Here is a 26,015-nt window from a genome sequence, read left to right on the forward strand (position 1 = left end):
TCTGTTAGATAAATGGTTAGTGGATGTAACTAGAAAAGAGATGAACTCAACACATTCTCTCAGGCAGTACGAGCCAGAGGTCAGCTCAGACACAAAAGATGAGTTCAGACTGATGCATTCCCTGACGATTAGAGACGCTCTCAAACAACCATGCAAGGCCTGTGGCCCTAAACTCAAAGAATAATAGTAAACTGACTGACAGTGGGATAAACTACAACAACAAAGCACATATGCATACAGTCAATGTCAAGCTTAATTTGCTGAGCAAAGCTGAGGTCTCGGAGCACAAATTCATGCGTTTATTTCTCATAAAGACAAAATAAGAAAGAGCTCCACTCAGTTAAACTCATCCTGACTGCAATACAATTCCTCCTGGGAAAATGAAGTTATGGAAGAACCACAGGGAGCGGATGAGATTACATTAACATATTTACCTAATAATGTAAATCATTTTCTTGGTGCGGGTGTAACATGGTTAATCTAAGCCGGGCAAATGAAATTTCTCAGATACGCATCAGTACGCTCAAAGAAATAATCATTAGCTTTGCACAAACCACATTATATTATTAGGGAGGCAGTTTCAGTCAATAACGTCCGAGTGATGATTTTCACAGTCAACTAAATTCAGTCGTTTCTGTGAGTGGTGAGAATAATATGTGTCTAAGTGGGCACTGAAACGGCTTCCATTACTCCCTCCTCATTTACCTAACTGCATCAGTTTGCATAAGCCTACAGTATGTAGCTAAAAGTATCTGGACACTCCCCAAAACAAAAGGTTTGTCTATTCCAGCTACATCCATATCTAATAAGGTTATAAAATCAAGTGTGAAGTCTCTCTCTCAGTCTAACGTTTCATAGTTCTATAGATCTTTCTGTCCATAAACATCAATGTTTTAAAAACAAAAAATATTTTATTTTCCATATGTGACTTTGTCAAGCCAACATTCAAGGTTTGTCCTGACAAACGTCGCTTTTCTAGGTAAATATATGCAGTGATATATTCAGTAATATGCATAAGCCTTCAAAAGTTTAGGGTAAGTTCAGTAAGTTTAAAAAAAAAAAAAATTAATATTCAGCAAGAATGCATAAAATTGATCAGAAGTGACAGAAAATACTTTGTTACAAGAAAAACTTATTTCAAATAAATGCTGTTCTTTTCCAAATATCCATCCAAGAAATATTAATCAGCACAACCGTTTTCAACATTTGACAGTAAGAAGAACTTAAGACTGGAGTAATCGCTGCTGAAAATTCAGCTTTGCCATCATATGAATAAATTACATTTTAAAATATATTAAAAGAGAAAACTAAATTCTATGAAATATTATTTCACTATATTACTGATTTTACTGTATTTGTGATCAAATAAATGCAGCCTTGGTGAGCATTAGAGAATTCTTTCAAAAAACAATTTAAAAATCATACCGACCCCAAACTTTTGAACGACTGTGTGGATTTCTCTGGATTTTAATTCATTTTAATTCCACTTAGATTTGCAATTGGGATTCCTGTTTGCTACATCAATTCAAATGACTGAACTGGAATTTAAAAGGCATTCTTAATCCACTGAATGGCAAACAACCCTGTTTAGCTGAACTCTGTTAAACGCTTATGGGATGAATTAGAATGCTGACTGCCAGCCAGACACCGTCATGTAAATTCTGTGCCTGAACTTAGCTTCTCTGCATCAGTACTGTAGCACTGAAACTTATTAAGATGTGTGGCTGGTGGGGAAGAATTTGTGTAAGTTAGCTATAAAGTTAAGTTTTATTAGTCCTTGGGAAGGTCATTCTTAATCAGAGTATGAGCCTCCAGGACTTTCGATGGATATATCTTTATCACAAATGCTGACGGCTGCACACTCACACGCTGAACAACAGGAAGAGGCAGCTCTATCGATGTGCTTATCGACAGCTTTCTGGAGAACCCTTTTGATCCACAGATACAGCTCTTTCCAGTAGTCAAGGCCAGCAGCATTTTGAACCGCAATCCAAGTTTTAAGTCCAATCAAAACATTCATTAACCATTCAAATTAATGTCTACAATTTTGCATAGTTAACACATTCAGTTTCATTTTAAAATAAGAAAACCAGATACTAATCCTTTGTGTAATTATTAGGTTCAGCAATTTGTGTGAATGCAACAGTGACCTCACTCAAACACACAAAACTGAATAAAGTATTTGCTGCTGTTTGCATTTTTCTTGAAGATATTTCACTTCTTGAGTTTTTAAGTTAAATTATATTTCACCATAAGGAATGCCAACTTGCACGCTTCAGCTCCAATCAGTTTCAGTAAGCACCAAATAATTTGATCACTTTTTAGAAATCACACAAACTAGAATGTTAAGTTGAATAATATGTTAACGGAATAGTTCACCCAAATATTAAAACTGTGCCATAATTTACTAACTCTCATGTCATTCCAAAACTACTTTGGTTAAGATATTTGTAAAGGTCCCGTATTGTCAAAACTGAAATTTCCTGGCTTTTTTCATGAGGTCTAAGGGCTATGAAACTACCATGTAAGTTTCAAAACAGTCAATCCACAGATAAATGCACACAGCCTGCATAAAGTAGCTGTGCCTTTTCACGAGCCGTTGTGACTTCCGTATAAATGTGATGTCAGAACTATTCAGTCACCGCCCCGAGCACTGCCCACCGTCAGGAAACTACATCATTGCACAGGCTTCCGAACAACATTGATATAAGAGAACAGTGGCTAATGTTTATTTATTCAGAAACGCCACAGCAATTTAGTTCGACCTTAACCGTCTGTTCTGCATATTTCACAAGTGACTGCTTCATCAGTCAGGCACAGTTCAATGCCTGTTTTTCAAATAAGCTACACTGTACTCCTCAAAGATGCTACAGTCCCTACAGTTCATAGTTTTACAAGTTGCAGCATATGTCCTCTCGTTCTGTGGGCATCCTTGCACATTTACCACAAGTACACCTTTTATAGAAAAAAGTAACAACAAAAGAAATTGTAGCACGTCAACTTACTGTATCAGTAGGAAAGCAAGTTACAGAGCTTCATCCGGTCGGTGTCTGTCTGCTAACGTTACATATTATAAAGCAGTTAAGTGTTTCAAAATCAGTGTATAACTAGCTATTAACGTAAATATTTTGGAGATTTAAATCGAACTTGACATAAAAAAATGTGAGTTTGTTTACAGACAGTTTAACATATACTGTAAGACTGGATTACATTTCCCTCAGCAATGTCCATCATTACAGGTGTTTTATTGACCTTACTTGTGAGCATCACCAAGCCACAGCAGGCTACAGCATACACAACACTAGTTACCAGTGGTTGGCCTGGACGTGTGTCACTCATAAAACAATAGGCCAATCAGAAGAGAGGCTCATGAATATTAATTAGAAAGGCCAAAATCGACCTGTTCTTAGCAGAGCTCCTGAGAAAGGAGCTGTAAAAATATATTGGGATGGTTTTTGGTACTTATACTGCAAATATATATTCTTAAGGACATCAAAACCTAAAATAAAACTTTAGAAAGGTGTACAATATGGGACCTTTAATGAAACCAGAAAGGTTTCGGTGTCTCCATTGAAAGTCCAGGTAACCAAAACTTAAAGCCATAAATCAATATGAATAAAGTGGTATAATCCTACTATTGTGAAAGGATACAATCAAATTTTTCAATGAACAAATCTAATTTAGACTTTTATCCACATATAAACACACATATGTTTGCCTAAATTAAATTTGTTCATCATATAAAGCGATTTTATCTATTCGACTTGGTTAAACCGTTTGATTCATTTGGATTCTTTTTAAGGGTTTCATTAAAAAAAAAAAAAAAATCTTAATTTGTGTTTCAAAGATTAACTTAAGTCTTATGGGTTTGCATGGGTGAGTAAATGATGAAATTTGTCATGTTTGGGTAAACTATCCCTTTAACGACACAAAAAACAAATCAGTGTTAAACAAAATTAATGAAATTGCATGTGTTACACTAATATTGAGAGCCCTAGTTGCACCAGAACACACAGAGCTAAACAGAGGTCAGTGAAACCTCTCAATCGACAGTGCCACACACAAAGCCTGAATAACTGATCACAGTGGGGAATCTTAACTGTCTTACTCTATTGATTCACTTTTCTCCATTTTATTGACACATTTGCCACTAAACAAGGAAACATACTGATTTATGCTACAAACGTGCACTTTAACAACTTGACGCAGATGATTGAATGAGTGTGTGGTTATGTGGGTATAATGCTCGGCTCAGTTTTGACCTGAATCCATCTAAAACCCAAACGTGTTGATCCCATTAGGAGGAACACTGGGATCTATTCTGCATTCAGTGGGGATGGGCTACTATAATCTAAGGATGCCTGTACTATATGCTAATGTGATTTTGATTAACTGCCTCGCTAATGTCCCTTCACTGATAGGTGGGGACGGGGGGAGAAACTTAAGAGTTTATCATGGTGAAACCTCCCAGTCATATTTAGCTCTTTTACGGCATGAGGAAGCCTGATTAATTCTGATGTCCTAACCTGTTACCCGACAGGAAATTGCTTTGCTAATCAATTTGTCTGGTGACTCTTTTACATTTGAAGAGGGACTGAACGGAGCTAAGGGGAGGAGCTACACATCTGTTAAATACTATACAAACTGTAGATAATCCCAGCATGCACTGCAATCTTTGTATCACTTTTTTTTTTTAAAAGAGCACTTATGAAAATGATATACTTCAAAAGAATACACTTGTGTGAACTGGATGATGTTTCTGGACACTTAAATTACATTTTTTTCCCCACTAGTAGGACTTAAGTACATCTTTATATGTAATTTCATAAATATTTCTCTTGTCATTGAAATATGGTTAAAGTGTACAGCCGAATGTACTGACAAGCATTTATGGTAAACTAAAATATACTTGAATGTAATTTCTTTTGAAACTTGTATGTCAGGTATTTAAAATATAATTGTAATGATGAAGATGCAATTTAGGATTAAATATCACAACAGTTAAAATTATAATCAAGTACCTCACAAGTGTTAGTCAACACATCAAAATAAGTGTACTTTAAAACATGATTAAAAGATTATTAAAATATAAGGAATTAAAATGTAAAACTATTTCAAAGTGCACTTTTTAAAAGTGTACTTAAATGTGTGAAGAAACAGTCATGAAAGTGAAATCTTTAAGAACACTTAAGTGGTCTTTAATTATATTATCCGACAATGCAGTTTTAAGGTTTTAGGATTTGAAATACAAATATACATTCAATTAAATTAAGAACACTTTTTCACAAAGGAACATATTCATTGCATTCACTACAAAAGATTAGGTCAAAATAATTACAACTAATTAAAAAATAATGGACAATTTCACCTAATATGGCATTTTTGCTCTTATTAGAGTATTCTGTCATTAGCTTAGCAACATAGCTACCTTTTGTGTGCTGTGTGTTTCTGCCTGTAAAGAGCCATATTGGCCATTTCAGCCATAGCCTGAAATCATGCCAAAAATAAATAATATGAAAACAAATAAAGAAAAGAATTTGAGCACATATTGGAGATTCAATCCATAGCAAATTACTGGGCAATCAAACATTCATAAAGTATACCAGATTTCAAAGTCATGCTTATGAACAACATAAATAAATGTGGTATGTTGAAAAAAAAAAAATCTATAAACAAGATTTTCTACCCTGAGCAGTACATCAGTATGAGAGAAAATAATTAAAACAAGCTGAAAACTGGCCTGGACTCACAGCTAAGCTATAGTAATATGTCTCCATAGTGCTTTGCACCAATTAAGCTAATAACACCAAATCAATACACACTCAATACAATTTAGATGCGGGGAAAAAGACTTCTGATGTCATGAGCAGCGATCCTTCAGACAGAAGTGAAAATGGCACCAAAAAAACAACAACACACAACTAAGCATATTGCACAGCTTTAAATGATTAGTGTGGTATTTTAATTAACTAATCAGTTTATTATTTAATTACTTTTTTGGCCCAAAGTGATAAAGTGAGCAATTGATTAAATTACATCATCAATTATTTCTGGAATGATATAAGAGAAATAAATTGAGATATAGAAAATGACAACGACTACATTCATTCAGGCAGGGGAAGAAGATTAAAGTGGAAGGTGAATCCACTGTGTGAGTGTTCCATATTCCATTTGAGACGGCTGCTCTGTACAGCACGAGGAGAGAGCTGTCATTTATATCTATAAAACTCCCCTGTGTCTCCACTTCACTTCACCACTCAACCCATAAGGGAATAAATCTGATACAAATCAGAGTGAGATGGATAGAAACGGACAGAGATCAACAGAGCGTTGGGGGAAGATGAAGAAATATGGCAGAATGAAGGGATGAAAATGAAGACAACACAAGAAAGAGAGGGCAAGCACCACAGACTTGTGACAGCAGGAAAATTTGTTGGCAGGAAGGTTTTCATCATTTTGATGGTAATATAATATAATCAGCAATGTATTAGAAACAATATCACCATACAATCTCACTTGGAGGAGGAAATTATAGGATGGTACATTAACGCTGAAATAAACACCACCATCATTTCTTTAAAAAAAAGATATATCCGTGTCAACAAAAATATTAAGCAGCACAATTTTAAATGTTAATGTTAATAATAAAATAAAATAAATTCTTGAGCACCAAATTAGCAAATTAGAATGATTTCTGAAGGATCAAGTGACACTAAAGACTGGAGTAATGGCTGCTGAAAATTCAGCTTTGCCGTCACAGGAATAAATTATTATAAAATGCAGTAATTATAATAATTGTAAAATACAGTATATTAAAGGGGTCATGAACTGGATTGTTTTATTATTTTATAATGTTGCCTGGGGTGCCCTTATAATGTTAGTATGATTTTTACATCAAAAATTGTCATAATTTATAAATAAAAGCCATTTTTCCAAGCCTGATTTCTGCCTCAGATTTGAACGCTCCGTTTTAAGGGGCGTGTCTGCTGTGAGACTGCAGTGTAAACGCCCACTGCTGTGATTGGCTGACATGCTTGCATATGAAATAGCTAGTATTACATGAACTCTCTCGAAAACTTTTACTACGTTTTTACTATTACAGCTATCGAGATTAACAAATCGTGAAAAGTATAGTTTAAAGCATTATATTTAAATCTATTACATCGCATGAAAGGTTGCAGCATGATGAGCACTGACTGAGCAGATGACAGACAGTCTTGATCGCGTGAATAAAGATCTTATCATTGCAACGCAATTTTTGCACTCTCACAAATGCTTACACCAAATCACAATGCAAACACGATGTGAGTACACAGTAAGAGCTTCGTTGTGTAGTCTAAGTGTCATTATTTCATCACGAGTTTGGTAAGTGTCCAGATAAGCTCTCGCGGCTCGCGCTGTGCTGTTTGATTGACAGCTTGGGCGAATGGAAAGGGATCGTTCTTTGATCGCTTTCTGTATATAATTTAATAACAGTTTAAAAAAGATTATTTTCATAATACTACGAGAAATTATGTGAAGTTGATCGTTTAGTCACTGATGCATAAACAGTATTGAACGATTTTAAGAGAAAGATATCTGAACTTGAATAATTACACATCAGAAATCACTGATCGCAGATCAGGCATTAGAATGCACATGGTTACTTACATGTTGCTGGCAGATCCGTCGGAAAATTGTGATTGACTGATTTAATAAAGTTTAACCATGCTGGAATCCGAAGGAAGCTTATGCAGACTGTCTTCTTCCACAAACAGGCGCTGCACAATATTTAGTCAACAGCATGTTTATTGCTTGGAAGTAGCTCGATCCGGTTTAGCAATCATCATGTCGTCCTATGTTATTTAGCATGTTTGGGCGAATCGGTGGGCGGGGCTAAACAGGCCGTGTTGAAGTAGGCGTTGATCTTCTTTTGTGGAGGCGGTGTTTTATCCTCTTTGACGTCATTGTTCCCCACTTTGAAAAACGAGTCGTTTGCTGAGCCTGATGTCTATAAAAGCTTTTATTGGACTAACAAGGTAGTTTTCAGTTCTGAAACTTACAGGATATTATTATAGTATGATGATCTCTTATATGTCAAAAGCTCAAGGAAAATTCGATTTCTCAGTTCATCACCCCTTTAAAATAGAGTTTTTAAAATTATAATAATATTTCACAATATTACTGTTTTTACTGTATTTTTAAACAAATACATTAAGCTTTGGTAAGCAAAACTTTCAAAAACTGCGTCAAAGTTTAGTACCATCCCTAAACTTAAAAAACAAATAATTGAGTAAAAGGTCACAATAGATTACAGATTTGAAAAACTGAAAAACAGAACCATGGTATGACCATTAGGGATGCACCGATGTATCGGCCGATTGTTTAAAAACAGCCGAAGGGGGTGGAAAAATGAGTCTGACTGTTACTCATGCTGTACTGTGTGTGAGGAAAACGTTTCTTGTGTTGAATTTATTGCTGTTAAAGTTAACATGACAATAACACATTAACGGTTTAAAAAATAGTGGCGTTAGTGGTTGTTCTCACACACATCGGTGCTGAAACATCTTATAAAAGTGAATTTTGCATAATCTGTCCCCTTTAATAAAATCAAACTATTGGTATCAGTATCAGCAGATATCATTCTGAATAACCAGCTTTTGTTATCGGCGGAGAAATTTTGTATCGTAGATCTCTAATTACCATCTGATGACATCACTGTACCATTGTACAACAAAATGCAGCAAAAAAACAAAGAAAGATTCTGATAAAAAGGCGGATGGGCAGGGGTGCCTCCAGACAAATGAAGTGCGTCACATGCCAACAAATGCTAACAAAGCCTGTGCTGTTAGCAGACGTGCTGATCCGGCACAAATAGCAGGCTAAAACACATGCCCAGGCAGAACCACATTTACAGCTTCATTAGTCTGTGGTGAGACACTTAAAGGGATAGTTCAGCCAAAAATGTATTCTGTCATCATTTACAGATAATTGACAAGTTGTTCCAAAACTGTATGAATTTCGTTCTTCTACCGAACACAAAAGAAGATAAAGAATGTCCGTAACCAAACAGTGGATTGACCCCATTGACTTCCATAGTGTTCCATACTATGGAAGTCAATGGGACCCATCAACTGTTTGGTTACCCATATTCTTCAAAATATATTCTTTAGTGTTCAGCAGAAGAAAAAAACACATTAATTTAGGTTTGGAACAACTTGAGGTTGAGTACATGATGACAGAATTAGATTTTTTTGGGTGAACTATCCTTTTAAACACACACTCTACCCCAAACATGCACCAAGGTAATACAAATATGCAATGTGCCTGGGACAGACTGGGAGGGTTTATGCTACAAACACACACTGGCCAGCGATCTAACAACACAGCACATTGTGAGCGCCCATCTTTGTCTGTGTGCACACACATAAGTACATCCTAAATTGATGTCTAGGGCAAACACATGACAGGAATCCTATAAGCTGTAAATCGATAGTCTCGGTCTTGCTTTAATTACACATTCTCTGGCTCTCAAGCGGGTCTCTACAGATTTGGCCCACTGGAGGTAATCTTAACAATGAGAGGGGAAATACAGTGGATTATTGCACTGGGGGGGGGGGGGGGGGGGCGTTTCTGAACAAGCTGACATTTAAACGACACATTTAAAAGAAATTAGAAATCATACCAGCAGTGGAAAAAAACGAGGGAAATTAGCAAAGGAAATAGCACAGTGCCCTATGGATGTGCTCAATAATTCATGACTAAATATTGCTTCAAGAGGGCAAAAACACTATTTAATATATTCTTACAAGCAAATAAAGGAGATCTGAATGCAAATCTCTATGGTTTTCCAAAATAATGTTTTTTTTTTCTTCTGAATTCTGCTATGAGAGAACAAGAACTGTTTTTGGATTTAAAGAAACCAAAAATGTCTGGATTTAAAGGGAAACATTCAACAATCAAGTTTTCATAATTCATGTCGACTTGTTAAATTTGTGTTGCCCTTGTTTTAGCCTTCCAAACTGAAGAACATTTTTTGATTGTGATGTAGCAGCACTTCAAGCCACATGCATGAAAAACAAATTAATCTTTCCTTTGTTGCAATCACGAGATTCACTCCCATGAATCAATAATGTGGCAGGCCAGTTTTAAAAGTCAAATGGCATCACTTCAAAAGTTTTGGCACTCAACTTGGCTTTATAACCTGGATGGTTTGTAGGCATTGTCACTTCTGGCTTTATGTTCAGGTCAAAGCATTTTATGAATCAAGCCAGACATAGAAGATTCCCAGCTATTGAAATCACAGCAAATGAACCCTGTTGTCTTGTGCCAGAGGGCATGTAAATAGGATTCTGAATTTGGGGCATCGCCAACGGATTCAGATTTATGGTGAGCAGATCCACGGATGTAGACAGTGGAGCATGAGATGGGCAAATCACGAAATGGGCAAATCTCTCCTTTACCAAAGAATTAATTAGAAATAAATTCATATTTGTTTTTTAGAGCCACAATTGTAATACTCTTCAAGGACACTACAGATAAAAATGGAAGAGAAAGTATTTTCACATTTTAAAAAATTACACCCCGCACAAGACAAGAGTGTGTGGACTCAACAACAACAAAAAATGACACACAATTATGTATAGTCACATTTTATAAATTTATCAAAAAAAGCTGAGGTAATGAAAGGGGCTGCCTCTGTAATAGCGCTAATTTGCTCCATGTGTTATGGAACATTTATCAGCCTGGGTCGCTCAGGTGAGGCATCCAGTTTGAAGGATCTTCTGCAACACTGATACTGACGTACACTATAAATGAAGGTAGCGGCTGCTTATGAAAGGCTGATCGCTTTAATTCGCCTGCAACACAATGCTGCTTTTTCACAGACAAGAATGAAGAATGAGAAAGAGAAAAGGATAGACAAGAAGGAGAGTGGGAGTATGAGCACAGTCTTTAAAAAAAATGTGTTGTTTAGAATAATATTAGGTAGGTAGGTAGGTAGGTAGGTAGATAGGTAGATAGGTAGATAGGTAGATAGATAGATAGATAGATAGATAGATAGATGTTTCTTTGTTTGCATTATTCGTGTCACATTTTTTATAATTATATTTATTCACATATTTATTTGCTATATATATATATATATATATATATATATATATATATATATATATATATATATATATATATATAGTACTGTGCAAAAGTCTTAGGCATGTTAATATCTCTTTTCTGTTTCTTCATGTAATCACAGACGGACTCGATGATGGTGAGATCAGATCATACCGGCTGTTGTCAGACTCCTTGTGCTCCTTGTGCACTCCTTGGGGGGATATTACAGTTTTTCTCCATTGGTTTGGCTCATTTCTTGAAACAGAAATGACATTCTCAAAACAACATGGACAAACCTCCAAACCACTTGGCAATTGTTCACAACAGAATTGAATTTCTCATTCATTTAATCAAATTGCAAATGTCTAACTACATGTCTCAATGTCTCAGTACATCTTTGCAAATGATTAAGTACAGGTAGCCTACATTTAGCACAATTTCCAAGTGAATAGATCTTGTTGATCTAAACTGACTGTTGATTCTCAATGGTTGTTCGCTCCAAAACGTGTCAGCGTAATTTCATTGTATAAGTCATCACATGCACAATAGTCTGTTCAATTGTCAAAATTAGTCAAGAACATAATTATAACTATGTGTGCTCAGGAATCGATTTTCCACTTCACGCAAAGGTGCATTACGGCGTTAAGAAAGACAACACGTTCTATGCAAATGAAACATTCCTCAAATTATTCCAGTAACATTTATTTTAACATAGTTTAAGTTATCAGTAAAATATAGACTATTAATTAAATGATCAAATTGTCAGTAATATGTTCACACGATATGTTGTGACGGGTAGACGAACCGGGTATCCCTCGCTAATCATCCACCCTCCTTATCCCTTTGTGCCACTTGTGCCGCTTCTTGACATGGGTTTAACGACTTCAAAAAATGATGTAATACACTTTTATATTAATGGTAAGGTACTTTACAATCAGAATTGATTGGCAAGCAGCTGCAGTTACTTCTGTTTAATGCAGTATTGATTGCCATTGGTTAATGTTTTCAATAAAAAGCAACCTATCTACAATATATTTTTTAATATAGCCATGTCAGGCAAAATGTCAAAAGGGCTTAAGTTTTGCCGAATAAAAAAATTGACATGGACTAAACGGCTCCGCGGCCGGCGCCGTCTTTGATTCAATACAAGGACACGTTGGATCGCTGCCATAGTTGGTCGCTTACTGGACACCACCATGCTTACCCATTTATAGATCTTAGCCATTTAGAGACAAATTGTTTGCCAGATTTGAATTATCAAAAGTGATTGCCAATTTAAACGCTTTAATGACATTACGAAATAGCTTAGGCTAATTACCACCATATTAGTTCTGATACCAAATAAAGTCAACTTCATAAATAGGCCTGTATCCATTGCGAACATATTTTATTATTAGTCTTAAAATGTCCATAACATAAAATCATTGTTGAGCCACAACATTGTCAACATACCATAGTTTGACTTGTACTGCGCTGCGCTGATTTCTAAAGACTGCAGCACAGTGGCGACGACTAGCGTCTTGTGCTCAAACAACGCTAAGAGAGAGCTTACGAATGGTCCAGACCAACCTTACGAAAGTGTGACTTACAGAAGATATACTTAGCGTACGAACGTGTCGGGAATCGTGCCATAACGTTAAGAGAGAGGTTAAGGAATAGGTTAAGAACTACTTAGCGATAAGAACGTTTTGGGGAACTGGGCCCAGATTATTCATCCAACAATGATCTTACATCAGAACCAGCACCATCATTATTCCAGAATCAGATGTTTTCAGATATCAAATCATTGCATATCATACTATACACCAATCTATTTCCCACAAAGAAATCTAGCCACATACATCATAGTGACACCACACCATAGTGCTGATTCAATGGAAACCCTGTGCTATACAGTCATTAAGACCTAAAGAGACTTGAATGGTGATCTGGACCTAGGCTGAAGGCACTGATCAATAGGGAACTGGTGAGATCAAAGGTCACTAATTATGGGTAAAAATGAAATTGATGGAATCACACAAAGGATGTTCAGAGAGCATTTTTTACTAAGGCAGATGTCTCAGACTGGTCTTTTTCTGCAGATTGTGTCCAGTGGGGCACAATTAAACACGCTATCCATCCATCATGTTGATCACTCCAGGAGTGATTGGAGGAGTCCAACAGGCAAACACTGCAGATGTTTATTCTTTTGAGATTACATGGGAAGACGACAGCTTCCTGTTCCTTCTGACCTCTGCTGGCTTTCATAAACTTGTAAATGTGACATTATGTATGATCTTTCCCTACAAGATAAACATGCAAAGGACATTCAAACCCACAAATGCACTCAAGCCTGTCACACACTGACCATGAAATTAAGTACAGACCCTCAATATCCATGTTTCCATGCCTTTGGACAATTAAACGTGCCTGCAGGGAATGAAGCTTCTTGACCCAATCCAAAAAGTCCTCTGCACAGTGTGAGCAGCCCACTTTAATGTCCCAGAGTGCTTCACAGCCAGTTACTGTCACTTTGACATGACCTGCTCTCATGAGACGCCTCAGTCTTTGATAGGTTTAGTTCAACACTAATTAGTCTGACAGTCTGGGAAAACATAAACAAAAGCAATGCTGATTAGTTAATTATAAGATATAAGACAGTTCGAACAGCTATTCTAATATGTAATTGCATCTTTGTTTTAGACAAAGTGAATTTCTAAATTGATTGCTGAATTGGTTTATTCCTCTATATTAGAAGCCTATTCAAACTGGCATGTTTCCTGACACATTTCAAGTGGAGTCAAGTGGATTTTGAATTCAGTGTACAAAAAAATTACAGAATTTGTATCTTTGAAAAATAAGTTGCATTAATATTATGTATTAAAAAAAAGTTGTTAATCTAAAATGGCAGTAACCACACATTCCAATAGTCACACTAAAAATAAAAAAATAAAAATGTATATATAATTATAAATGAGTTACAAAACTATAAATAAATAAAAAATCCCTTTTCTTTTTTTACATACATAATATAATTTACATAAAAATTTACAAAAGTGCTGATTCTGGCCCATGTTTCCTGATTCTGGGCCATGCTTCCTGATCCCATCCTCATCTTTTCTGACCGTTTCCTGTCCTTGCTATACTATCAATAAATAATTAAAAACAACAACTTGGCTCAACAGCTTCAACTTTTGTAGTCAGCAGTTGATTCCTGGTGCTTGAGCTCAGTTTGATAGTGAGAAAAATCAGCACTGATGGGCGCTAAATTAAAATGCCAGCACAAACCGCGTGACTAAGAAGCAATCGGGCTGCGCTGATGCCTCCGCTCTGGCAGCCGGGAATAGAGCGCGTGGCCGGGAGACTAGGGCTTGCTCTTGGGCAGCAGCAGTGCTCCTGGAGTGTGGCCACATGGGAAATTACTTCAGGGAACCACTGCCTGAAGCATGAAATTGAACCCATCCGGTGCATCTGACTGGATCCCTCCATAATATTTAAAATAATTATGTAGGAAAACTCCAGAGCAAGGTTATAATAGGCCCAGGTCTTTGTTTCCTGGCTAAACTTGTCACTTGTCACCAATCAATATAAAAGCAACACTGATAGAGTCCTGCGAATTGATAATGGAAACCTACACAAAGACATTTTTATGCATAACAAATGAAATAACACTTATAAAGTGAGTTCATTCTGAGTATAAAAACACACTGAATAAATTGCTGATGCATATTGAGACTGATGAATAATGTGAAATTTGTTGTTACATTTCTTAGGCTAATCTGAAAAGCTAAAAAGGCAATGCACAATGAGGTCTGTGATTAAACCAATTCAACCATTAAGAACGAGTAAAATCCCATGTCATGCTGAAACATCTATATACGTGAATAAGAAGAAAACCTTATGCAGAAGATAGTAATTATTTCAGTTTTGGTTTAATATTGTGGAGCATTATATTGTACATTATATTGTACAAATGTTTTGAAGACTACTAGTCTAAAATTGCATGCCAGGAGCTTATATTTTTCCAAGTTAAGTTACATTTTAACCCTTAAACGCATACCTCGGGTCTTTAGTGACTCGGGACGTCATTCAATACCCTCCTTATTAATTGTTTAAAGTTAGACATCAACCTTCTTAGTATTCATCAATCAATTCATTATAAACATTATAACAAGAAAAAAAAATTAAATTTAATTTAAAATAATAATAATAATAATAATTATAGGATCGCTAACAGAACCGAGGTGTGTAACAGTGCAAGTATATTTTTTCTGTACAACAATAATTGAATCTTTGATGACTGAATAAGTGCAGTTCACCTTTATTCCACAAGGTGACAATGTTTAGTACACAATGGTAAAGTGACGTTTCACCCATAGTCGCTGTAGGCAGAAAACAAAAGAATAGGAAGTATCATCAGCAAAATGCAATCAAATATTAGTGTCACTGTCACTTGATGGTGGATCTGGTGAAGAAACTGTCAGCGATCAAAATATTGATTTTGAAGATGTTGAAAATTATAGTTTGGAGAATACGTTTGAGATTGTGAATACGGGCCAGATGCTGAATATACTGGGAAATGAGCTCTGACGAGGACAGTGATGATGGTATAACACATCTGCTCAAACTGAACACTTCCAAGCTCCAAAAGGTAACAAAATATGCTTTATTTGATTCTTCTGTAATTGTTACTCTAATATCAAAAGAGTTTTATATTATCGAGACAGGTAGAGATCCATCCTTGTTAGATAAAGATCTGGGTCACTAAAGACCCGAATATGCAATAATGATTGGCAAAACATTCATGCATTTAAGGGTTAACAGAATCATCCAATTAAATCCAAAAGAATTTCATTAAATGGCTGATGCAGTAACTACTGGTTTTGCTCTGATTCATTTTAGAAATGAATTATGCTGAAACAACAGATGTGTACATGTACGTTTAGGGATTTCCTACTGTATGACATTTAGAAGCTTACATAAGTGAAGGAGTTTTATTATTTTATTAAATAACTAACACTTATTTTCCTTGAAGGAAGAACATTTATATGCATTTGAATTCTGAATGCCCCAAACACTTGGGCCAGAGTTACTGTTTGTCTGAAAATATCAAAAGGGAGAAACATAATTAGACAGGTATTTCCAACCTTATGATCAAGGTATCCAGATTTGCTTCTACCTAGTAACAAAGAATTATACATATGTAAAACCAATCAAGTTGGAGAAAACTAATGTAATGAATCATGACATCTTTGGCATGTTCCTATTCTAAAAAAATATTCTCTGAAATTAGTCTGAGATCCTCCCGACCGTGATTAAAGCATATTGAAAGGCATTGTCTGGAGCCTGTCTGGTTACTGCTGCGCAAACACTAAAGATCTAAATCCCAAGTGATAGTGTTCATAGGGGGCGAGACGTTGTCCGACTTGAAGCAAGATGTCGCCATTAGACGCGCTAGAGTTCGTAAGTGTCGATTAGGAGATGCTACGCTTAGGTTAACTTAAGTCAGGTGGATAGGGGTATTTCTACCGCACATGCAAACATAGTCTTTTGTAGTTTATCTTTCTTGCACAACAATGCATTTCAATCTTTTTTTTCTTCAAAAGCACCTGATGCAACATTCACCTAATTTTCCTTAGTTTAAATCCAACAGGATTTGGTGGAGAAAAAAACACCAACCAATTTCTAAGGAAAAATGAATCCAATCAGACTCATGATCTTGTTCGTTTGAGATCAGTTCTGGAGATGTACACGTTTAACATAGCAACATAAAGGTTAGAAGTTAATTGCAAATTAGTCAACAAAGAATGTGAGACTTGCAGAGGAGCGGAGGTTACATCACATTCACAGCGACACATGATTACATCTTTGAGTGTAACCAAAAAAGAATAATATTGCAATCATCTGACCTTGTGACAGAAGCAGAGGTCTTGCAAGCATGTTGAATGTTTTCTATACTTGTGTTTTTTTGGGAAAATAAGATTTAGATATATATTTTTATTTGCTCACCTGGAAGCCGATTACACTTCAATGTCAATGCCTAAGGCAGTCTGTCTTTGTTCCTCTGGATTCGATCAACGCTGAAAGGTGTGGAGCACTCAAATGCTAAGTTCCAGTACAGAATGTAAAAATGAAACTTGTTTAAATATCCAATCTTTTAAAGCATATCAAGAAACTACATTTTTAACATTTTCTTAAGGAAATATTTGTTTTTAAGATGTCACTATGTGGCTACTAGGGTACACTGGTTGGTCGAAAGGGCATTTCTACGTGGTTTATTTATTGATTTAAAAATAAATAAATAAACGAATTAATTAATTAATTAATTGTTTAATAAATTATTTAAAATGAATGCTGTTCTTTTGAACTGTCAATTCATCAATGAATCCTGAAAAAGGTATCAGTTTCCACAATAATATTAAGCAGCACAACTGTCTTTAACTGTGATATAATTATTAATGTTTTTTGAGCTCCAAATCAGCATAAAATAATTTCTGAAGGATCATGTGACACTGATAGTAATGACTGCTGAAAAAACAGTAGCATTTAAAAGTATTAAAAAAAAAAAAAAAAAAAAAAAAAAATTTAAACGTGTTGCGTTAACAAGCACCACTAATTAAGCTCCTTATAATTCACTATGACAAAGTTTCTTGTCTAGGTCTGTATAAAAAAAGCGTAACAATAAAAGGTAAACAGTTTGACCAGAGATCCTACAGTATATGCAAATCCGTCCCACAACAGCTGGAGGGGCCATGAAATAACCCTTTATTCAACCCCAATTTTCTCTCTGTCTCTCACTCACTCACACACACACACACACACACACACACACACACACACACACACACACACACACACACTTCATCAAGCTGATTAATAACCACCCAATCAAGGCAAGGTACCCATCTCATTTTTCATAATCATGCCAGCATATGATCCCAGATTCAGTTTTTTACAAGCACCTGAGTCATGTCCACATGCTCCTGTTTATTACGTTTTAATGCAACCATAATGACTGCCCTGCTGTTCCCATTGATCAAGATATGCCATACTGAGAAACCACAGAGCCTGGGTCGTTTTTCAATATTACTTAATATTACCAGGTTGAGCACAACATGATAGTCCGCTGTAATGGTATGACAGTACTTATACTCTGCATTACCAGAGGGAGGCTAATGTTGGGGAATCTAGACCTATTCAAGGCACAAAGAGGGGTTTGTGTAAAGAAGCTGTGAAGAACTATGATTCATGTGACTCTGTGTGACTTTGCTCTGATAGAAGGAGAACCTCTGTAGAGGCCACCAAACAAAGCTAAGAGCAATTGTGAAAAGCAATCTAACACAGACCAGGGATATTGGGAAATGTGTCTGGATACAGCTGCAAGCTTTGACCTTGGACTAGTGGGAATATATCTATGTATTTGTGTGTATGTCTCAAAGCCATACAAGTTATTTTATCTCAATGCATTGGATTAGCATTTAGATATTCATGTAAGCTGATTTGGATGGACATTAACAAGCAAATCAAGCAAAAATAGTTTCTGCAAAAAATTATTTGGTGGTGAAATCCACATCATACTTGAGACAGATGTTACAGAACACACATAATTTCACACCTGTCCATCATGGTGATGGTCTCTGTGGGTGGGAGCTTTGAAACTAGCACAACCTCCATCCCTTTATGGCACAGTTGTCATTATCATTCCACTTCATTTTCAGAGACATCCAGAATATGAACATACAGAAGTAGAGAGGAAGAAGAATGTACCCAATAATAATGATTGTTAGGACAAAATGCAAAAAAAAAAAAAAAAAAAAAATCATAGTAGCATGCTACATTGTTGTCACAAGACCATACCCTGATGCATGACCTATTATATCACTAGATATCTTTTTGGTATCTGCTATTTGGTAGATATCTGGCCAATACCGGAAAGTCGATGATTGTTGTGGTTAACAACAGATACATTTCTGATATTAACATTTTATAATAAATAAATTAAAATATTAAAAACTAAAATCAATTGTTGTTTTGTTATTTAAAGTGTAGGTGAGTTTAGACATAACACTATAAAGTACAATGGATATTTATTTTATATTTAACAGTTATAAAATGTATAGTCTTTGAAATGATTAACTTTAAAGTGACTGTGAGATGATGGCAAGGTAATATACACGTAAACACTGGGAAAACGAGAATTAAATAAATATCCAAAATCAATCAATACAAAATCTTTTTTTTTTTAATATCTTATATCAGCCAATAACCGATTTGATATTTATTTATTGTGCATACATGATCATCTTTAAAATAAAACTGTTATTTACTTATTTTAATTCCATTTTGTGAAAAAAACAAAACTAATTGTAGTCATAGGTAAATTAAGTCATAGGTAAATAAAATAAAATAAAAACTATATAAAAAGAAGATTATAAAATTCACAAGGGAAGTTCAAGGTAAATGCATTGGATTGTGGGATACAGTATTGAGCACAGTTTACACTGTTGCAAACTGAACATTTTGGCAATGTGGTCGGTCATTTTGATATTATATGCATACAGAAAATGTACATACTGTTTAGAGTGAGCACTATGTCACTGCAGTATACATTTCCAAACATAGCCTACATCTCCCTCCTCCCTTCCTGGCCAGGATACTGTAGCCAGAGGGGGAAAAAAAGAGTCAAATCACAGTAGATCTGATCTTGTGATCATTGAACTGGAAGCTCCACTATATGTCGGATATTGGCAAAGAAAGAAAAGTGAGCCAGAAACTGCCACTGCCACAGTAATGAAGTAACAACTGAATCAGAGCACAAAGAATGGGTAAAAATGTGATTTGCTCGTGATCTGAGTGGACAATACAAATTACTAGTACACAAGTGAGTGAGTATGCCGAGGAGAGTGAGCATTACTGCTGCCAATTAGCAGCTGGAGCCTAATTCAGCCAACGGCAAAATCACATCACATGGCCAGAGAGAAAGGCTCAGTCCACAGCTTAAAATGACAATTACTGAGATTGCCAAACAGCCACAGGCGATCCTTGGTAGAAAAACAAACTAAAAAGAACTGGATGCATGCAAATAAAAGTCAAAACTCCACTAGCATTATTTTGGTTTATGTGCATGACAAGTAGGTTTACAAAAACAAAGACGACTGTTTAAATATAAGGATATATGCAAAAATGTGAGTATTTACACCTGATTTTGAAAGTAGAAGCCTAAAGTGGGAATTCCAAATGATGTTAATCAATCCTATTTTAAATAAATGAGCAATAATGCGTGCAGAAGAATTATTTGCCAACAAACACTGCTATAAGCCTGACTTTTCCTGTTACTTTATCAAGATAACATTTTGATTCAAAATAAAGTGCTCCTTTTAAAGAGCTACTCGCTGCTCTTTATTTATTTGTTTGAAGTCACTGATTATTTACTTGAATAATTACTTGAAAAACCTTGAAGTACGGGAAACACTTAAAGGAGTAGTTCACTTTAAAATTAAAATTAACCCATGATTTACTCACCCTCAAGCCATGTTATATTAATAAACACTCTGACGCTTCTGAGCTTTATAAATGGCAGTGGATTGCAACCAACAGATTTAAGCTCAAAAACGTGCATCCATCCATCATAAAAGTGCTCCACACGGCTCCGGGGGGTTAATTAAGGCCTTCTGAAGCAAAACGATTAGATTGTGTAAGAAAAATTTTCAGATTTTAAACTTTATAAAGTAAAATAACTAGCTTCCGTCAAAATGAACATACGGATTCGATTTAAGTGTAAAGCGCAACTTATGCGAGTAATGAGACGTACTGCAGATATTTACGCTATGCCATGACATAAGTTGCATAAGTTGTGATTTATTATGTTTTTTATACTATTTTACATTGTAACGTGTTAAATATTAATATTTTTCTTTCACAAACTGGAGTTCTTTTATAATGGATGTACAGTATGCACTTTTTTGAGCTTCAATCTGATGGTTTCAATGGTTGCAATCCACTGCCATTATAAAGCTTGGAAGCGTCAGGGTTTTTATTAATATAACTCTGATTGTGTTCGTCTGAAAGAAGAAAGTCATATTAGTGTTGTCAAAAGTACCGACTTCGGTACCAAGTCAGTACTGAAATTTAAAAAATGTGCCGCTTTGAGCGATGTTGAGCGGAATCGTAAACACCTCTGATTGGCCATTGTGTTCACGCGCTCATCAGATAAGTCTGTGATTGGCTACAATGATCAACGCACGGGAGTGTTTAAAAGCACGCGGAACTGTTTGAACGTTTTTTTAAAAATGGGAGCGGGAGCTTTTGAAAACACAATCAGCCGGTCCGCCGTCAGACGCCTGCTTTTAAACGCTCCCGTGTGTATCTGTGTAAGCACTGGGTGAAGAGCGTCATTGATGTATATTTACAACATGTTTTTGAACCGCTGACCATTGTAGCCAATCAGAGGTGTTTACGATTCTGCTCAACAGCGCTCAAAGCGTCACATTTTTTGTACTTTTGAAAACAATAAATCATAAACACCTGGGATGGCTTGAGGGACAGTAAATCATGGGCTAATTTTCATTTTAAAGTAAACTACTCCTTTAACGTAACGTGTAAATGCGCGTCACTAACGTAAATCAAGCAAGCTAGTATGCATAGGCCATGAAGTGTTGGCCAAATAACACATTAGCGGACTGGAGTGAATAATATAGATTTTTTTCCAGAAAACTTCTTGGACCTGTATCTATTATGTTTATTTTCAAAAACTTTCCAGGGCCTTGAAATATTTTTTCCAGTTTCACAAACTTTCAAGGATTTCAAGGACCTGTGGGAACCCTGAAAAAATAATCAGAATCAACATTATAAAAACACATGCACAAACACTCACTGTACTCACTGCAGGTGGAGTCTGCTTCATCAGAACCATCTGGACACTCCGGTTCTCCATCACACCTCCACCGAGCCGGGACACACTGCCCATTCTTACAAGCAAAGTCTGTCGTAGCACATGTCTTTTTCGCTGTTCAAGAAAAGAGAGGAAGGTAAGTACAGGGGCATATACACTAACACAAGAGGTTTTGGTGCAAACCAAATTTAAAGTTTAGTTCAGATGGACCTGCTTTTTCACATGTCAAGCTTAAGTGGAAGGTGGAATTACTTCAACAACAATGAAACAAACCTCCACGCTTCTAAATCTGCAGGAGACGGCAAGAAAATTGGATCACTTGAGAAACAATGGTAGACTCGCACTTGATAACAACTGTTCTTGTTCAGAAATAAAGTCTTGAGCAGTAAAAGACTCCTGCTTTAGAGTCAAACAACAAACAACAAGCACTATGAGGCTAAGTGCACCATGTGTCTCTGTCATTTCTTCTTGTCGCGTTTATAGTTTAATTGGGAAGAGAGTTTGAATGAATTGAACACAGAGCTCCATTGGGAGCAATTACAAACACCCAGGTACACATCACTGAGAATTTATGAACCATACTTTCGTTTTTGTATGTGTGAGGATAAAGACTGCTTTGCTTTAAGTCCAGTAAATTTGTAGCAGGGGTAAAAGAGCCTGAAGGGAGAGCAATTGATGATGTTGTCAGCTCTCTGGGAGGGGGACCAATAAGAGCTTTTTCAGTCAGAGAGGACACAGTGATTTAACACATGTTCGGCTTTTATCATGTGCATCAATTGAACACATGTAAATGCCTGGTTTGGGTGGGTGTACTATTATTGTATACCAAATATTAGTTCTGTTTTTTTCCTTGCAATCGATATGCCTACAGTAAATCATTCAGCTGGACCATCATACTCACTACATGGCCACAAACTATGGGCAACAAATTGGACCACAGAAAGTGGAGGTTACATACAGAATGGAGCCAAACTATGAAAAATATTATTTGTGCTATCAGATAAAAATGAGATATGAAAGTTATTTAAGAGGCTGAGCAAGTTACTGTATTTCCTCCTGATAAAAATGTGAAAAATGTGCACCAAATCGACTGTGCACAGTAGGGCCAAGAAAGGGCATTATAGCAACATAAATATGGTCAATTACAGTACATTGACTTTTCAAATGTTATCAGACAAACAAATGTACAAAAAAGACGAATAGTGTATACTTACCCATAAAAATCTAATATAAAACAGCTTTGTTATTGTTTAATTAAAAAAAAGTTAATTGGAAAAAAACCTGTAAATATAAGTACTAAAATTAATAAAACTAAAAGTTTAGGCTAAATAAAATTCACACAAAAATGACTAAAGCACAAAATTAATAAAACTAAAAATATTTGAATAAAAGCTAATTCCATATATTTATAAATACCATAATAGTATATAAATAATACTAAAAAACCACTGAAAAATATAGGGACCTTAAAAAGTCAAACAGATAAAAGTGTGAAAATCATGAAACCAACCAAAAGAGCAGAAAATTGTCCAACAGTCACTGAGTTGCAACAGATCAGAAAGAAAGAGATATTCTGTGAAATTCTTCTCTGCAACGGTGATCAAATCCCAGGCCCTTGCCTCCCATCAGAACAAGAGGATTTCATCTAAGTCTCCCCTATCTCCCCAGCCAAGCTACCTTACACTGAAACAAGCATAGAGATTTACCAACTCACACATCATGAGGCCATGTTCCCCAGCCCCTTATCTCCCTCTGGAACCAGAGCCACTATGTTATGGGTTGAACACCTCTGAAGACTACAGAGAGAGGTGGTTAGTGAGCCATGAGCAGCACTTAATTACCAAAGATCCTTCACTAGCCTTATCTCAAGGACAAAGCTTGACCTTGTCACACCTTTCATTTCTTTCAAGCTGAACATAATATTAATTTTCTTGAAGGTGAGGTGTGTAATTCTGTTCAATGTTAAAGTAAGCCAGTCATAGGTTGACTCCACAAAATACTATGGAAATTTTGGCTGATACCAGTAACTACATATAATTCACAATGTTCTGGATTCTGTTTTAATGGTTTAATTAAAATGTTTTATTTGAAAAGTTTATTTTGAAACCTGATGTTTACTGTTTAAATTAAAACATGCATGAAAGTGTGATATTCATTAAAAAAAAATCACGTTTTAATAAACATGTTATTAAAATTATTATTATTATTATTACTTTGAGAAGTACTGTACAATAGTAATAATTTTCATAATTTTATCAAAGTAAACCAAACCAAATATTTAATATTCACAGGTCACTAGTCCACGATTTGAACAAGTGTACACAGCCCTATATTTCTGATTTATTCATCCAAATTTTGCTAACATTGTGACATTTCACGTTATACAGTAAATTCCATTTTTATCACCAATTTCTGCATTTTCGCCCAAAATCATAGGGCCCCAATTATATTATATTATATTATATTATATTATATTATATTATATTATATTATATTATATTATATATAATGTAGAAAACAGTCTTTCTTATCCCACAACCACAAAATGTAGACCTACTGTGAATCATTGAAATTAATAAATAACAAATGCCTACAGCCAACATCCTATACAAGTCAAATGAAAAAACAAAACAAAAAAACATACAGACTATGTAAACTTCTTTCTTATAAAAATCTAAATAAATAAATAAATAGATAGATAAAGTAGAGTAGTCAACATTTGAAGTGGATCAAAACCTTTCACAATTATACATGAATTTTGAACAATACCCGTTCTTGTATTAGGACAACTTTGATGAACTTTTTTTGATCCACTTTGACTACTGTATATTTTAAAATATTATTTGTCCAAACAGCAGCAGAAGCAACGGTTGGACTGTTTAGGAAACTGTTTAAAACACATAAAACATTATTTTACTAGTGCCACTAGATGCACAGAAATACAGTACCATACTTCAAGACAATTGCATACAGTCAATAAACATTGCCTCACTGTAATATGCCTACAATTATCCACAGCAACAAAACTGCCAGATGTTGCTGACTTGGAGGGTGAAAGGAAGCTGATGTGTGACATGGGGGTATGTTGCTTTGGGTCAAGAAAACTGGCGAGCTCAGGTGTTGGTTTTGCAGATACTCACACTAGGCACACATACATAATCAAAGACTGAATTCCAATGATTTACCAAAAAAAAAAAAAAAATGCAAACAACGAGCGCACACGCTCTGACATAAAACAATCATCACACATCACATATCTACACATCAGGCCTGCCACTGTGCAAATGTTATTTTTCTCTATTTTCCTGCTGACGCTTTAATACACACTCGATTCCAGGAAGTCCCCCTGCGTATTAGTGTGTAGAAACAAGCAAGAGATGCGTGTGTGAGTTTACTGCGCAAGCAGGCAAAGCCATGACATTCCCAAGGTCCCATGCTCGAGAGACCACACTGATTACTAGGGTTGCAAAGGGGCGGAAAATTTCCGGTAAATTTCCGGAAAGTTTCCGGTAAATTTCCATGGGAAGTTAAGCTGGGGAATTTTGGAAATATTCATTACCACGGCAACCGCTTGCGCGTCCACTCTGAAAGTAACTGTACACATAAGAGACGGATAGATACATTATTTAAGGTTATTTCTATTCGTTTGAATATTGATATATGAACTTGTTGTCAAGTAAGCCCCATTGCGAGCTCTCTAAACTTTCAGTGTGCTGCACTGCTCTAGTTGACTTCTGCGCCTCCCCCCCCCCCCCCGAAAATATCACCTTAATTTCGAAAACGTAATTCCTTTTGTGGATCCTCTTGGTCATTCTTCATGTTTCTTTGACAAATATCAGTGTCTCAGTCTCACGCACGCTGCACGCGAGTTAACCACGCCTACTTATTTACATGTTACGGTATACACGGAAAAAAAATATGTTATGGTTGACATTTTCTTCTGCGGTAATGATATATACCATCATACCGCCCAGCCCTACTTATGTGGTAAATAAAGTTATGCTATCTTATTTAGCATCTAACTTATCAGCTTGCTATCTACTAGATGAATACA

The 26,015-nt window shown here is 35.8% G+C and overlaps 1 protein-coding gene across 4 annotated transcripts in view; it reads right to left on the minus strand.

The window, feature by feature from the left end:
* Positions 1–26,015, minus strand: part of lrp8 (low density lipoprotein receptor-related protein 8, apolipoprotein e receptor) — a 160,970-nt gene that overhangs the window by 66,043 nt on the left and 68,912 nt on the right. For all 4 annotated transcript variants that reach the window (XM_079882818.1, XM_079882820.1, XM_079882817.1 and 1 more), the window contains exon 3: positions 21,953–22,075. In XM_079882818.1, the coding sequence (XP_079738944.1) occupies positions 21,953–22,075 (123 nt within the window). The remainder of the gene's footprint in view (positions 1–21,952; positions 22,076–26,015) is intronic.

This window comes from Squalius cephalus (genome assembly GCF_949319135.1).
Source record: "Squalius cephalus genome assembly, chromosome: 10".
NCBI classification, from domain to species: domain Eukaryota; kingdom Metazoa; phylum Chordata; class Actinopteri; order Cypriniformes; family Leuciscidae; genus Squalius; species Squalius cephalus.